At 48.0% G+C, this 13,385-nt stretch overlaps 1 protein-coding gene across 1 annotated transcript; it reads left to right on the plus strand.

Moving 5' to 3' along the window:
• Positions 1–5,891: 5,891 nt before the first annotated feature.
• LOC136643994 (acetylcholinesterase-like) lies at positions 5,892–12,607 on the plus strand. Its single transcript, XM_066619450.1, has 3 exons — positions 5,892–7,381; positions 8,982–9,130; positions 12,591–12,607. Exons 1-3 carry the CDS (start codon positions 5,892–5,894, stop codon positions 12,605–12,607), a joined length of 1,656 nt encoding a protein of 551 aa, XP_066475547.1.
• Positions 12,608–13,385: the final 778 nt, after the last annotated feature.

A 13,385-nucleotide genomic window follows, 5' to 3' on the forward strand; every position in this document is an offset into this window, starting at 1 on the left:
GAGGTGAAAGGAGGGGAGGAGAGAGAGACTCCTTTGAAGGAGATGCACAGAGATGGGGAGAAGGGATGGAGGTAGATGAGCTGGGCTTTCCAGAGGAACCTGGGAGAAAGAAGGGAAGACTTTGGGGTAGAGGGAAAGGAGAATGACAGGGGGTTGGTAGGAAGGAAACACAGCACAGATAGTCTAGACCAGGGGTGCTCAAACTTTCAACTTTAGGGATGCTGGACCTTTAACAAGTGCATAGAAGAGAGAATTTCAGCAGGTGCAACTTGTCATCCCACAGATGACAAGCTGCACCTGCTGAAATTATCTCTTCTACACAATTTTAAAGGTCCAGGATCCCTAAAGTTGAAAGTTTGAGCACCCCTGGTCTAGACTGAGGCGAAAAGGCTGTGGCTAGGAATATTACAGGAGAAGCCCAAGCTGCAAATCCCCCTCACCCGGCCTGAATGAGTGGCAGCCATTTCAGCTGCCAAACAGGGTTTGGTTTGCTTTGAGTCCATTTCTCTGCTATCTGCCAGGAAGAGAAAGGAGACCTGTGTGAGTTTTTCAACCCTGTACACCTGCTTCATGTACATGCTTGAATTCCTTCCCACGATTTGAGGTGATGGGTGCAGAGGGAGATGGGCCCTCTAGCACGTGAGGGTTCTGTTCATTCTTCTTCTAGCACGCTTGCCAGCTGTTTTTCTTTTGCGCTCAAGGCTGGAAAACATGGTGGTCTCCATACCTTTGAGTTCAGTGACTGAACCCTATTTTGTCCTTTGTGAATAGAATCGTGACAGAAACATTCCAGAGCAGTGGTTCTCACACATTTAGCATCGGGACCCACTTTTTAGAAAAAAGAATCTTGTCGGGACCCACCAGAAGTGATGTCATGGCCGGAAGTGACACCATCGATCAGGGAAATTTTTAACAATCCTAGGATGCAATCCTACCTACACTTACCCAGGAGTAAGTCCTATTTACTATCATTGTTAAAAGCATATACATAGTAGTCTGTTAAAAGTACAGGTCTGTAACATTTCCCCAAATGCAGTCACATGCTATGGTAGCATCAAGTCTAATATATTAAAAATAAAATATTGAAATTTTTCTTTTCCTCCAGAAAATTTGTCCAATCTCCTTTTAAAGGTATCTAGACCAGATGCCATCACTGCATGCTGTGGCAAGGAGTTCCACATACTAATTACATGCTGGTGGAATAAATATTTTAAAAGGCTGCCCTCCAGCCTATGGTCTTTCTGCCCAATGTTGCATATACACAACAGAGATCAAATGTGTACACCTGTGGGCTGGTCAGAAATGGGTTACAATTTGGTGCCCAAAACAGGTGGCAGTATTCCAAGTGAGGTCTGACTAGTAGAGCGTGGAACCATAGCTTCACCTGCTCTGGACTCTTGGCCTCTGTTCATGCAGCCCAGTATTGCATTTGCTTGCTCTGTTTTTGCAGCTGCCTCACACCACACTGTTGGGTCATGTTCAGCTTGTGATCCAGTAGGACACCTAATCACAGCAGCAGTTGCAGTTCTCAGCAGCATTGAATGTTTGTAACCTCATTGTTGATAAACGGAGTGCCTAGGTGTGAGGTAAGCAGGTGGCAGCAGCTCTGAAAATGTCCTTGCTGATTGTGTGTCCTGTTGGGGTATAAACTGCATTCATTCCACCAGACAATCTGTTCAGTTTCACATGTACTGGCAGAACACTGGAGACTGCAGACATCTGCTGTATGTACCGTGTTGATAAGTTGGGAGGACACAAAGCATAGCCATCTTCGTATTTTCCTGCTCCTCAGAAGATTGGGGCTGGGGACAAGGGAAAAATCACTTGAGTATTTCTCCACCAATTTTTCCAAGGTGCTCTGGCAACATTGCACATTCCCACCCTCTATGCAACTGCAAGTAGGATTACCAACTTTTTTATTCAATCCTGCTCCTGTGCTTTTAATGGTAGCTTGAGCTGCAGGTATTAGCCCGTGATCATGCTTGCGAATTAGCAGGGGATCTTATCAGGCCCCATCAGCTATCAAGCTGAAGTTAAAGGCATCGAAACAGGCCCTGTCAGTCTTTTTCTGGCATGTTGGCAACACTGACCTGATCTCTCCCACATGCATTGTGAGTGCAGAGTAAAAACTGGCCCAAGATATTTCAAGCTAGCTGAAGTTCACTACATGGCAAAGTGAATGGTCCCTGAGCCCTTTTGCCTGTGTCGGTGAGTGCAGTGTCAAGTGAGTTGATCACAGACAGCACAACTGTTTTCACTACATAACATAAGAATATAAGAACAGCCCCACTGGATCAAGCCATAGGCCCATCTAGTCCAGCTTCCTGTATCTCACAGCGGCCCACCAAATGCCCCAGGGAGTACACCAGATAACAAGAGACCTCATCCTGGTGCCCTCCCTTGCATCTGGCATTCTGACACAACCCATTTCTAAAATCAGGAGGTTGCACATACACATCATGGCTTGTACTCCGTAATGGATTTTTCCTCCAGAAACTTGTCCAATCCCCTTTTAAAGGCGCCCAGGCTAGATGCCGTCACCACATCCTGTGGCAAGGAGTTCCACAGACCAACCACATGCTGAGTAAAGAAATATTTTCTTTTGTTTGTCTAACTCTCCCAACACTCAATTTTAGTGGATGTCCCCTGGTCCTGGTGTTATGTGAGAGTGTAAAGAGCATCACCCTATCCACTCTGTCCATTCCCTGCATAATTTTGTATGTCTCAATCATGTCCCCGACATACACGTATTACAAATAAACGTGTGTCCTTGTATTAAATGGAGCACCTGTGACTACCTGTGACTTGCACACTATTTCCAGATGATGTCAGGGAACAGACTTCTGACTGAGAGCAGCTTCACTTGGGAGTGAAACTTGGTCTGAAAGCAGGTTAAGCCCAGGCTCATATGCAGCTTGAGTCTCAATGTTTCAATGAATGTTCTTCATACTCAATAGCAGCATGATATTAAGGTGTTTAACCACAGGTTGAGGATGAGAAATCGCTTGCAATGGTGAAGTCCATTTATCTAAGAAATTGCCTTGACTTTGATATAGCAAGCTATTTGCTTTTTGAAGTCTTTGATCTCCATTCAATAAGGCCTGGGGGCCCACCAGGTCACAATCGTACAAAACCTTCACAGCTATCACAGTTGGCACAACAGCAAACATTGCAGGTTATAACAGAACTCCTGACTCCGTGTTTGCTCCTGACTTATTAACTGCAGAGATGAGGGTAATCTGACTGCTCCACGCTCTTCCAGGCTGAGTTGGAAATTTGGCTCAGAATCCAAAAGTTCTCATCCCACCCAGACACACAGGTGAGTCTCTGCATCCTCTCCTCTCCATTCCAGGAATTCAAGTAGCTGAGGGCCAAACCAGCTGGAGATCCATGTGGGTTTGAAAAGGATAAACCCTGCTACTGTCGGAGGTGGGAATCCTACCCTTTCACCCTGTGCCAGTTTCATAATCTGGATCACCCTACCTTGTATCCAGGTAGCATTTTGAGCCTCTATGGTTTGTCTTGTGGGGAAAATAGCAATTTTGTGTGGGGGGGGGGCATATGTGTGGGTGTGTGAAATTTGGAGTGGGAAAATGACATGGGGGATGAGATTAATCCTCTCTCCCTCAGTGCCATGACTCTGATTTGAATTGGAATCTACAGTGGTTGCATGTAGAAGCTGACAGAACATACCAAGATCCAGGTCTACAGAGCTTGCGTCCTGAGCACACTTCTGTACTGCAGCGAGTCATGGACTCTCCGCTCACAACAGGAGAGGAAACTGAACGCTTTCCACATGTGCTGCCTCCGACACATTCTCAGCATCACCTGGCAGGACAAAGTTCCAAACAACACAGTCCTGGAACGAGCTGGAATCCCTAGCAAGTATGCACTGCTGAAACAGAGACGCCTGCATTGGCTCGGTCATGTCGTGAGAATGGATGATGGCCGGATCCTAAAGGATCCTAAAGGATCTCCTCTATGGAGAACTCGTGCAAGGAAAGCGCCCTACAGGTAGACCACAGCTGCGATACAAGGATATCTGCAAGGGGGATCTGAAGGCCTTAGGAGTGGACCTCAACAGGTGGGAAACCCTGGCCTCTGAGCGGCCCGCTTGGAGGCAGGCTGTGCAGCATGGCCTTTCCCAGTTTGAAGAGACACTTGGCCAACAGTCTGAGGCAAAGAGGCAAAGAAGGAAGGCCCATAGCCAGGGAGACAGGCCAGGGACAGACTGCACTTGCTCCCAGTGTGGAAGGGATTGTCACTCCCGAATCGGCCTTTTCAGCCACACTAGACGCTGTTCCAGAACCACCATTCAGAGCGCGATACCAGAGTCTTTCGAGACAGAAGGTTGCCAATACAATACAATAATAAACTTTATTTATATCCTGCCCTTCTCCCTAAAGGGACCCATGTAGCCTTTTTAAAAATGATCATGGATCTTCTGCTATCTCTTCTGGTTTGGTGGGTCTCAGATTTGGGTCGTTCAGCCTCAAAGGGAGATAGAGCCAATGCTGTGCATCGGTCCTGCAGGCAATTCATGTACACCCTGCATTGTGTCAGAAAGAACCTGGTGCACACCTGTTTTGCCTGATCGGCCCTTTGGAATTCTTGTACCAGAGCCTCAGATTTCTCCAATTTTGCTGCTTTTCACTACAAACACTTTGCAGCTCCATTGCATGCAATTGCCCCTGAATGGCACCTGTGCCATTTGCTGTGATAAACTTTATTAAAATTATGCACATAGGAAGATATCTATCATCTAATCTAATCTAATCTATCTAGGGGGCGGTGTGGTAAGTATTGCAGGCACTGCAACACACCATGTAAATGGTCCCTCACACTCGCCGTCAGAGCCATTCTGGGCAGTGATGGCAATGCATAGCTCTGTCTGTCTGTCTGTCTGTCTGTCTGAGACATTTCTATTATACCTTGCTGAAGCTCAACATGGCTAAAAAAAACAGGTAAAAACACAATATCAAGTCAGTTCTTAACTCTGTGCAAGTGCAGCATATGCACAGAACATCATTCTGATGTGAAGTTAGAGCAGGGCTTAGTAAGATTTCCTGGGGTCAGCAGGTAAGGTGTTGGTGCTTTACTTTAAGGGATAATGCTGTCCTTGAACATTTTGTGCCCAGAAAAGGTCACAGTGACATTTTCTTTCAAGACATGTGTGGATTATGCAAACATTTTGACTGTAGCGACTGAGGACATGTAGAGGGGGACACAGGATCAAGCCCACTGGCCCTGCCACTTTCCCTAATCCTAATCTGTACAAATTTGGAAGAGAGTTTGCACACTCCCAGTTGACACACATGTAAGTGCAGTTGGGGAAATAATGCTGAATATACGCAGCAGACAGGCAGGGCCAGTGGGCACAATCCCACGCCCACCTTCTGCCCACTCAGGAGCCATGTTCGGAACATCTGCACAATCCGACATAGAAAGCTGGTGGAGGCAGCCAAGTGCCCTCTCACCGGAATCTCCTGACTGATGTGACTTGCTTCCCATTACTTGATGGGCTGGCTGTATTCTCTTCCTTTCACTTTTCTGCAGAACCTGGAAGTGGCTCATGAACCAAGTTTGGATCACCCCTAAGGAGACTGGTGGGAATTGAAATCATGCAAAGTTTTCTTTGTCAGCCTGTGCAGAATCATCATGGTTCATGCGTAAACAGCTGTGGAACACCAAGGGAGGTTTTTCTATTCCTGTTAGAAATATTTCTATTTCTATTCTTGCAGAGGAAGCAAGACAGCTTAATGATGCATTAAATTCTGCAATGAACCCCGTTCTAATCTAAACTGAACAGCAAGGATAACATATGGGAAGCCCCAAATCATGACCTAAGTTCCACTGTGTGTAACTGAGCTGATTCCTTTGCAGTTGCCAGGATGACCACGTTGTTCCAGGCCCTTTCTTGCCTGCTCCTTCTCTTCCTGCTGAGTTCCGGCTCTGCTTCTGCAGACGATACTGTGGTGATGACCAGCAGTGGCCCCATTCGGGGCAAGCACCTCATGACAACTTCTGGCATGGTGACAGCTTTCCTGGGCATCCCCTATGCCAAACCTCCTGTGGGGAAGCTGCGTTTCCGGAAGCCCCTTCCCTACCAGCCCTGGAGCCACATTCTGGAGGCGAGCAACTTTGGCAATTCCTGCTACCAGGAGGGTTTAGAAGCTTCCAGCTATCATGAAGAAGAATACTCAGAATCCACTTTGCCACTATCCGAGGACTGTCTTTTCCTCAACGTCTGGGTGCCTCATCCCCGGCCTTCTGCACCCACCCCAGTTCTTGTCTGGATCCACGGAGGTGGTTTTTTCGAAGGGACCGGTTCTTATGACAGAAGCTTCTTGGCTGCCACTGAGAATATCATTGTGGCTTCCATGAACTACCGCCTAGGCGCCTTGGGTTTTCTCTCACTTCCACCAGATGCTCCAGGGAATGTTGGCTTATGGGACCAACATCTGGCATTGAGCTGGCTGAGGGAGAATATGGCTGCCTTCGGTGGGGATCCAAACCGGCTCACCCTGGGAGGCCAAAGTGCAGGGGCTGCATCCGTGGGCTTCCACCTTCTCTCGCCAGCAAGTCAGCATCTCTTTGCTCAAGCGACGCTACAAAGTGGAGCTACTCTTTGCCCCTGGGCTTGGGTCAGCCCCGAGGAGGCCAAGGCCAGAGGACGGACCCTGGGCCAGATTTTGGGCTGTAATGGGAATGATGATAATGCTGTTGTGACCTGTCTTCAGACGAAGAACCCAGGAGAGATTGTGCATAAGCTGCCTATCATCAGACAGGAAAGGTTGCTGGATACGCCTTTTGTGCCAACAACAGATGGAGAGTTCCTCCCAGATGACCCACAGAAACTTCTAGAGACTGGGAGCTTCCTGGTTAAGCCCATTCTGACTGGCTTCACCCCTGATGAAGGCAGCCTGTTCCTTTCAGCGAAGGCTCCCGGCATCAGCCTGTACAATGACAGCCTGATCAATCGAGAGCAGCTGTTGGAAGGCCTCCGCTTGGTGGTGCCAGAAGCTTCTGAGAGTGCCATTGAGGCTGCAGCATTTCTCTACCGCCAAGGAGAAGAAGAAGGGGAGGTGCAGAATCGAAATGCTTTGGTCAAAGCCTCCGGGGACTATCACTTCTTGTGCCCTGTGGCCTGGGTGGCCAGTCACATGGCAAGAGCTGGGTGCCCCGTTTTTGCCTACTCCTTCATTCACCGCCCCTCTTTCATAGCAGCAGCTGACTGGACAGGTGTGCCCCTTTGTTCTGAGCTACCCTTTATGTTTGGTGACCCACTGTCTATGGTAGGAGATGACAACACATATACCACAGCTGAGGTGGTATTGAGCCAAAGGGTTATGCAGTACTGGGGAGAGTTCATCAGGACTGGGTGAGTTGTTCCTTCCACTGCACTATCCTTTCCTCTACCCTTACACTAGGGTGGCCGTCCTCTAGACCTGCCCCTTTCCTGTTTGAGGAGTAGGATCCCAATTTCAACAGTCTTCCTCTTCCACATTTTGAGATCTACTCTCTTGACCGCTTTAGATTAGTGGTTCCCAAACTGTGGACCGTGTCACTCCAGGAACAACACAACACACTCACAGGGATGTGACGCAGCCTGGCTTCTTCCTGGCTTGCCAGGCTGAGATCATGCTAGGTGTCGCACAAAAACTTGCACAAGGTCTTGTGTGATTCCCGTGTGACCATGAGGGATTTTGCATGCTCTCGGCCCAGCAAACTGGAAAGAAGAAACTGCGCAGCACCCATGTGTGTGTGAAGAGTGCCGTGGCCATGGTGAATTTGGGAGCTACTGCCTTAGATCATTCTCACCTTTGATGTTTGTTCCTAAAGTAGTATGAGAGCAAAATACTTTGCAAAACAGCCCAGATCCTTTGTATGCTCAATATTACTTTTCTTATCACCAAAGCTTAATCCTACCCCCCCCCCCACCAATGCAGCCCAGTTGGAAGGGGGGGTAGATTAGGAGACTTCAGAGGGGAAAGAGGAGTTATTGAGAACAAAACGGCTAATATTATAATGCCGCTGTATGAATCGATGGTAAGGCCACACCTGGAGTATTGTGTCCAGTTCTGGTCGCATCTCAAAAAAGACATAGTGAAAATGGAAAAGGTGCAAAAGAGAGCGACTAAGATGATTACGGGGCTGGGGCACCTTCCTTATGAGGAAAGGCTACGGCATTTGGGCCTCTTCAGCCTAGAAAAGAGACGCCTGAGGGGGGACATGATTGAGACATACAAAATTATGCAGGGGATGGACAGAGTGGATAGGGAGATGCTCTTTACACTCTCACATAACACCAGAACCAGGAGACATCCACTAAAATTGAGTGTTGGGAGAGTTAGACAAACACAAGAAAATATTTCTTTACTCAGCGTGTGGTTGGTCTGTGGAACTCCTTGCCACAGCATGTGGTGATGGCATCTGCCCTGGATGCCTTTAAAAGGGGATTGGACAAGTTTCTGGAGGAAAAATCCATTATGGGGTACAAGCCATGATGTGTATGCGCAACCTCCTGATTTTAGAAATGCACTATGTCAGAATGCCAGATGCAAGGGAGGGCATCAGAATGAGGTCTCTTGTTACCAGGTGTGCTCCCTGGGGCATTTGGTGGGCTGCTGTGAGATACAGGAAGCTGGACTAGATGGGCCTATGGCCCAGTCCAGCAGGGCTGTTCTGATGTTCTTATTTCCGCTTCTACTTCATAAGCCTCCAGTTTCCCATTGGGTCTACTTGGACCTGTGCTAGCTGTGGAACTGGCGCAAGTCTGAGCAGAAGAAAGGGGCAGGGAGGCTGCTAAGAGAGGGAAGAGGATCTGACAGGTGCCATCGCCACCAGCTGCACCCTCTCCTTCAGGGGGTTTTACCAACAGAAGGTAACACATCATCATTCTCTCTCCCCCTCTTTCTCTCTCTCTCTCTCTCCCCTCCCCAAATCTGTACCTGAGTGGTTGCCCCTTTCTTCTATCACAGGTCACCCAATGGGAAAACAGATCGACAGTGGCCTGTCTACACAGGAAGGAATTTCTTCTACATCAATACAGAGTCTAGTTTGTCTGCTGGGATGTCACCTGTACGCTACTGCATCTTCTGGGAGCTGCTGGCCACTGAGGAACCTGGAGGTAAGCAATAGAAATCATGAGGGGAAAAGATCCCACAACACAGTTGAATTTCCGGCTGCCCAGATGCTGCCATTCTTCTATTTCAGGGGTCTCCAAACTATGGCACAGGGCCCACTTCCAGCCCCCCACAAGATTTTATCTGGCCTGCAGCAAGTTAATATATTTTTATTGCTAATTTTTTTGCTAATGCTTGACATTTTTACTAATTATCATTTCTCAGTTTAAGCCCGGCATTTTTGCTTTGTGATTGTTACATTTCTCTTTTGTTCTGCATCATATCATGCTGATTACAAAAAACAGTCATATAAAACATATTCATTCATTTATAAAACAGATTTTTTTCAACCCACAAAAATGTAAAATATGGAATGTGGCCCTCATACTGATAAGTTTGGAGACCCCTGATGCAGTCCTAGCTCAAAGCCATCCACCTGCACACAGATCACCTTGAGACTGGGAGGGGTGACAAGATCCTGGAGTGCTTAAATGGGTGGCTGAGCTTTCTACTGAGTCAGGCACTGGTCCATCTCACTCTGTGTTGTCTGCGCTGACTGGCACCAGCTCGCCAGGGCCTCCAGCTAGACCTGGAGCGCTCTGTGTGCAATTGTAAAGCATGTGATCTACCACCACCACCCCAGCTACAGCCCTATTACTGGGCAACAGGAATATCAGAGGGAGGGAGAGTGTTCTGTAACACCTGTCCTGCAAAAAGCCTTGTTATCACCGGCTGTTGTAGGATTTCAAAGGGTGGCTTACATTCTCAGCATGCACCAACAGATTGAAGTATGTTTTGATTAATTGTTCACTCTTTGCCTGATTCATCAATGTACATTTCAACACTGTCACCAAACCAGGACATTAAGAACTGAAGACGTGAGAGACATGGAACTCCTTCGCCCAGGTGTTTGACTGGCTCCCGGATGGTGACTGCAAAACATGTCAGTTCCCTGCAGTCTTGAGCGCCTTAATTTAGATGATCTGTTGCTACTCTCTTAGTTACACTGTTTTGATTCCCCCCCCCATGCTGCATACTGTAATTCTTGTTGTTGTTAAACACTGAGTTTGCTTTTGCTGAGTTTTTTAACTCCACTGGAAGTCTCCTTGAGTGCTACCTTTGCCGGAAGGAAAAGGCAGGAAACAATTCAATTTTCACAATCAAAAGCTAACACTCATCATCAGAAGGACAGGCCATCTTTAGTATGTTCTTGTTCTCTTTTGCAATATCGCACTAGAACTAAACTAGCCTTTTAAAAACACCCCAAGTATACATGATTAAAGTTGGCCTGAACTGATTGATCTAAGAAAGCTAAGGGGGAGGACATAGCACACCTGCTATGCTTGACCTCTCCTCTGAAAATGGATCACAACAATACTGAAAGAAAGCCCTCCCTGGAAGCCCTTGTACAGGGGCTGCAAGCCACAATGGACCATACCGAGCAGCAGACCTATGATCGGATTCAGTGGAAGGATGTCCCCTGCTCAGTGGTAGCCCTCATGCTCTACATGCATCGTCTCAAGGGTCTCTGGAGGTAGTAGCAGGACTGGGCCAAATCTCTGCCTGAGAGCTGCTGCCAACTGGAGCAGGCAGACACTGCTAGACCAGTAGACCTAGCCAGTAGAGGGCAGCATCCCATGTCAGAGTCCTATGATCTGCTTTTAGGACTGCATTTCCCCGCCCCCTCTCCCGAAATGTTTGGGTGCTTGAAGATCAATGCTTGCAGAATCAATTCCATGGAAATCCAGGTGTCCCTCCAAATCCAGGTCCCCGTTTCTGCCCTTGAGAAAGCAGTGGCATGCAAAGGTCATTTGGCACCCAGGACCCATAAAATTTTGGCACCCACCCCACGACAAAATTATTTTCAGTGGTAGTCTTGATATGGAATGAATAATAATGGACAGAGAAGAAGCGTAGGCAGTAAACATTTTCTTTTATTAAACTTATAGATCATAACCAAAATCAGAACAGGGAAGGAATGCCCATCAAGATAATCTATCGTGGGCTTGTGCTCTATCATACATAAACAAGTAGTTTTGTTGTAATGTAGAAGAAAGGCAAAACATAGATACATTTATGAAGAATACATTTGGTTTTCTGAAATGCTTCAACAAGCTATTTATTCCCAGTGGTAATCCCAGCGTAATTCACTTTTTGTAATATAAGGCAGTTGTGCTTTCCTTTTCTGGCTATAACATTTGATAGAGTAGAGATATTTCTACGCAGCTTGTTTAATTGCACTCGGCATGAAATTATGCATCGAACGATATATAACATAATGGTATTATTCAAAAATACCAAGATTTTAAAAATTGGGAGGCAGCCTCTGTCATCCCCCTACAGCTTGGCACCAAGGGCCCGCGGCCCCCTCAACCTTGCATTTGTAAGCAACTGAGAAAAAGAAGCCTCCTCTATGATTTTTTGAAGGCTATGGCAATGCCAGCCAATGAACACGAGAGCAAGCTTTTGCACTCTTTTGTACGAGTACTTTTGAAACAGGCTTTCTGAATCCCCATTTCCAACCTAAAAGAAGGTGAGTGGAGACACAGCCCTTTTTTTCCAAGAGGCAAAAACCAAGCTTGCAACCCACACCACTGCTAGGGTACCACTGGATGAGAAAGGAGTCGGTCCATTTAACCACTGAAAGTCCCAAAGAGTGTCCTCATTTTTCTTTTCACAGATGAACAAAGCTCTTGGCTCATGGCTCTTCTCTCAACCCCATCAATGCCTGATTTTCTGCTCTCTAAAGAGAGACAGAGAAAACGCAGGGGATGCATGGAAGGACAGCACTTGGACTGCGATACCAGGCAGGGAAGAGAGTGTGGACATTCCACAGTCAATCGCTGAACCCCCCCCCCCAGTCTCCCGCAGTCACCAGTCCTGGAAGTCCAGATCAGGGCAGTTTCAGTGCAGGCAGGAGAAAGCAGGTCACAGGATACATGCACTGAGGGAACTGCATCCCACAAGACGGTGTCATAGCCACTGCTTCACAGTGCCCGAAAGTAGATGAATTCATGGAGGATGGGTCTGAAGCTGAAAGCAGCCTCTCTAGGGTGACTGTTTCACACGCATGAGTCCCCAGATTTTTGCCCTCTGCTGAAAGTATGAGATCAAAGTAGGTGATGTGACAGCCTCAATCAGGCAAGCCAGTTTCTTCAGAGTCCTGGAAAAGTCATGACACAACAGGGAGAATATCCTGAATCAGTGGCGTAGCTAGAAGGGGTGCAAAGCACTACGTCTTGCAGGGAGCCTCACCAGGACACGCAAAGGGTCCCTCCCCTTTGGAGCCATTCCAGGTGGGGGGAGCAAAACAGGCAAATTCCATTTTGCTTCCCCCACCCAGAATGGCTCCAAGGGGGAGGGACTGCTTGCATGCCCTGGTGAGGCTCCCTGCAAGACTTAGTGCTTTGCACCCCTTCTAGCTACGCCACTGATGTGAATAATCCTCTCTTCTTTGATACCCAGTCCAAGTCAGCTCCTAAGAGATCTTGCAGACTTAAAACTGCCACCATTTTTCCTTCTGCTTTCAACTGATGTCTGCAATGCCAGAACTCAGTAGCTGAAGCATGTCCTATCCTTTCTCTCCCTGCTGGGAAAAGCTTCACCTGCTTAATCTTTGTACATCAGGCTGCTGGTAAATGCCCAGGAGTTGGTCCGGAAGGAAGATGGCTGCCTGTGGAGCCCACCAGACTGTGGCCTGCAACTTGGGGAAATGGCGTGCCACGCCACACTGATCCCTTTGCAATGATGTCATCGCGGGGCAACAGGAAGGGCCAGTGATGCCTGGAGGCCCCAGCCAGCACTCATAGTGGGGTGGGGGGGTGAGGCCAAGAGGAGTGGGAGGACTGAAGACAGGGAAAGGAAGAGCCAAGGGAGGGACAGGGCAGAGTAGAGCTGGAAGAAGAGGGCTGGTGGAGCAAGGGAACAGCTAGAGCAAAGTGGTAAAAGGGGGTAGCCAGACAGAAGGGAAAGGTGGAACCTGAGACAAGAAGGCAAGAGGAGCAGGAACCATAGTCGTTTCAAGAATGAACCCCTTCTCCCAGGATAAGGCTGGACCTTGGGACGAGGATGTAGTGTTGTGGCACCTCCCTTGCTTGCAAGAGCGCCCAAGGTTTGGGTCACTCCAAGAGTGCAAGCCCCATGGCCTCCCCTAGGGCCTTGGGGCAGGAGATAGAAGACTTCAGAGTCAAACCCTTGCCTGAGACAATGACGCCATTCCCTCTGACGGGCTAAGAGCAGGAAACCCGAGGAGGGGGGATG

Source organism: Tiliqua scincoides, chromosome 3 (assembly GCF_035046505.1).
Source record: "Tiliqua scincoides isolate rTilSci1 chromosome 3, rTilSci1.hap2, whole genome shotgun sequence".
Taxonomy (NCBI): domain Eukaryota; kingdom Metazoa; phylum Chordata; class Lepidosauria; order Squamata; family Scincidae; genus Tiliqua; species Tiliqua scincoides.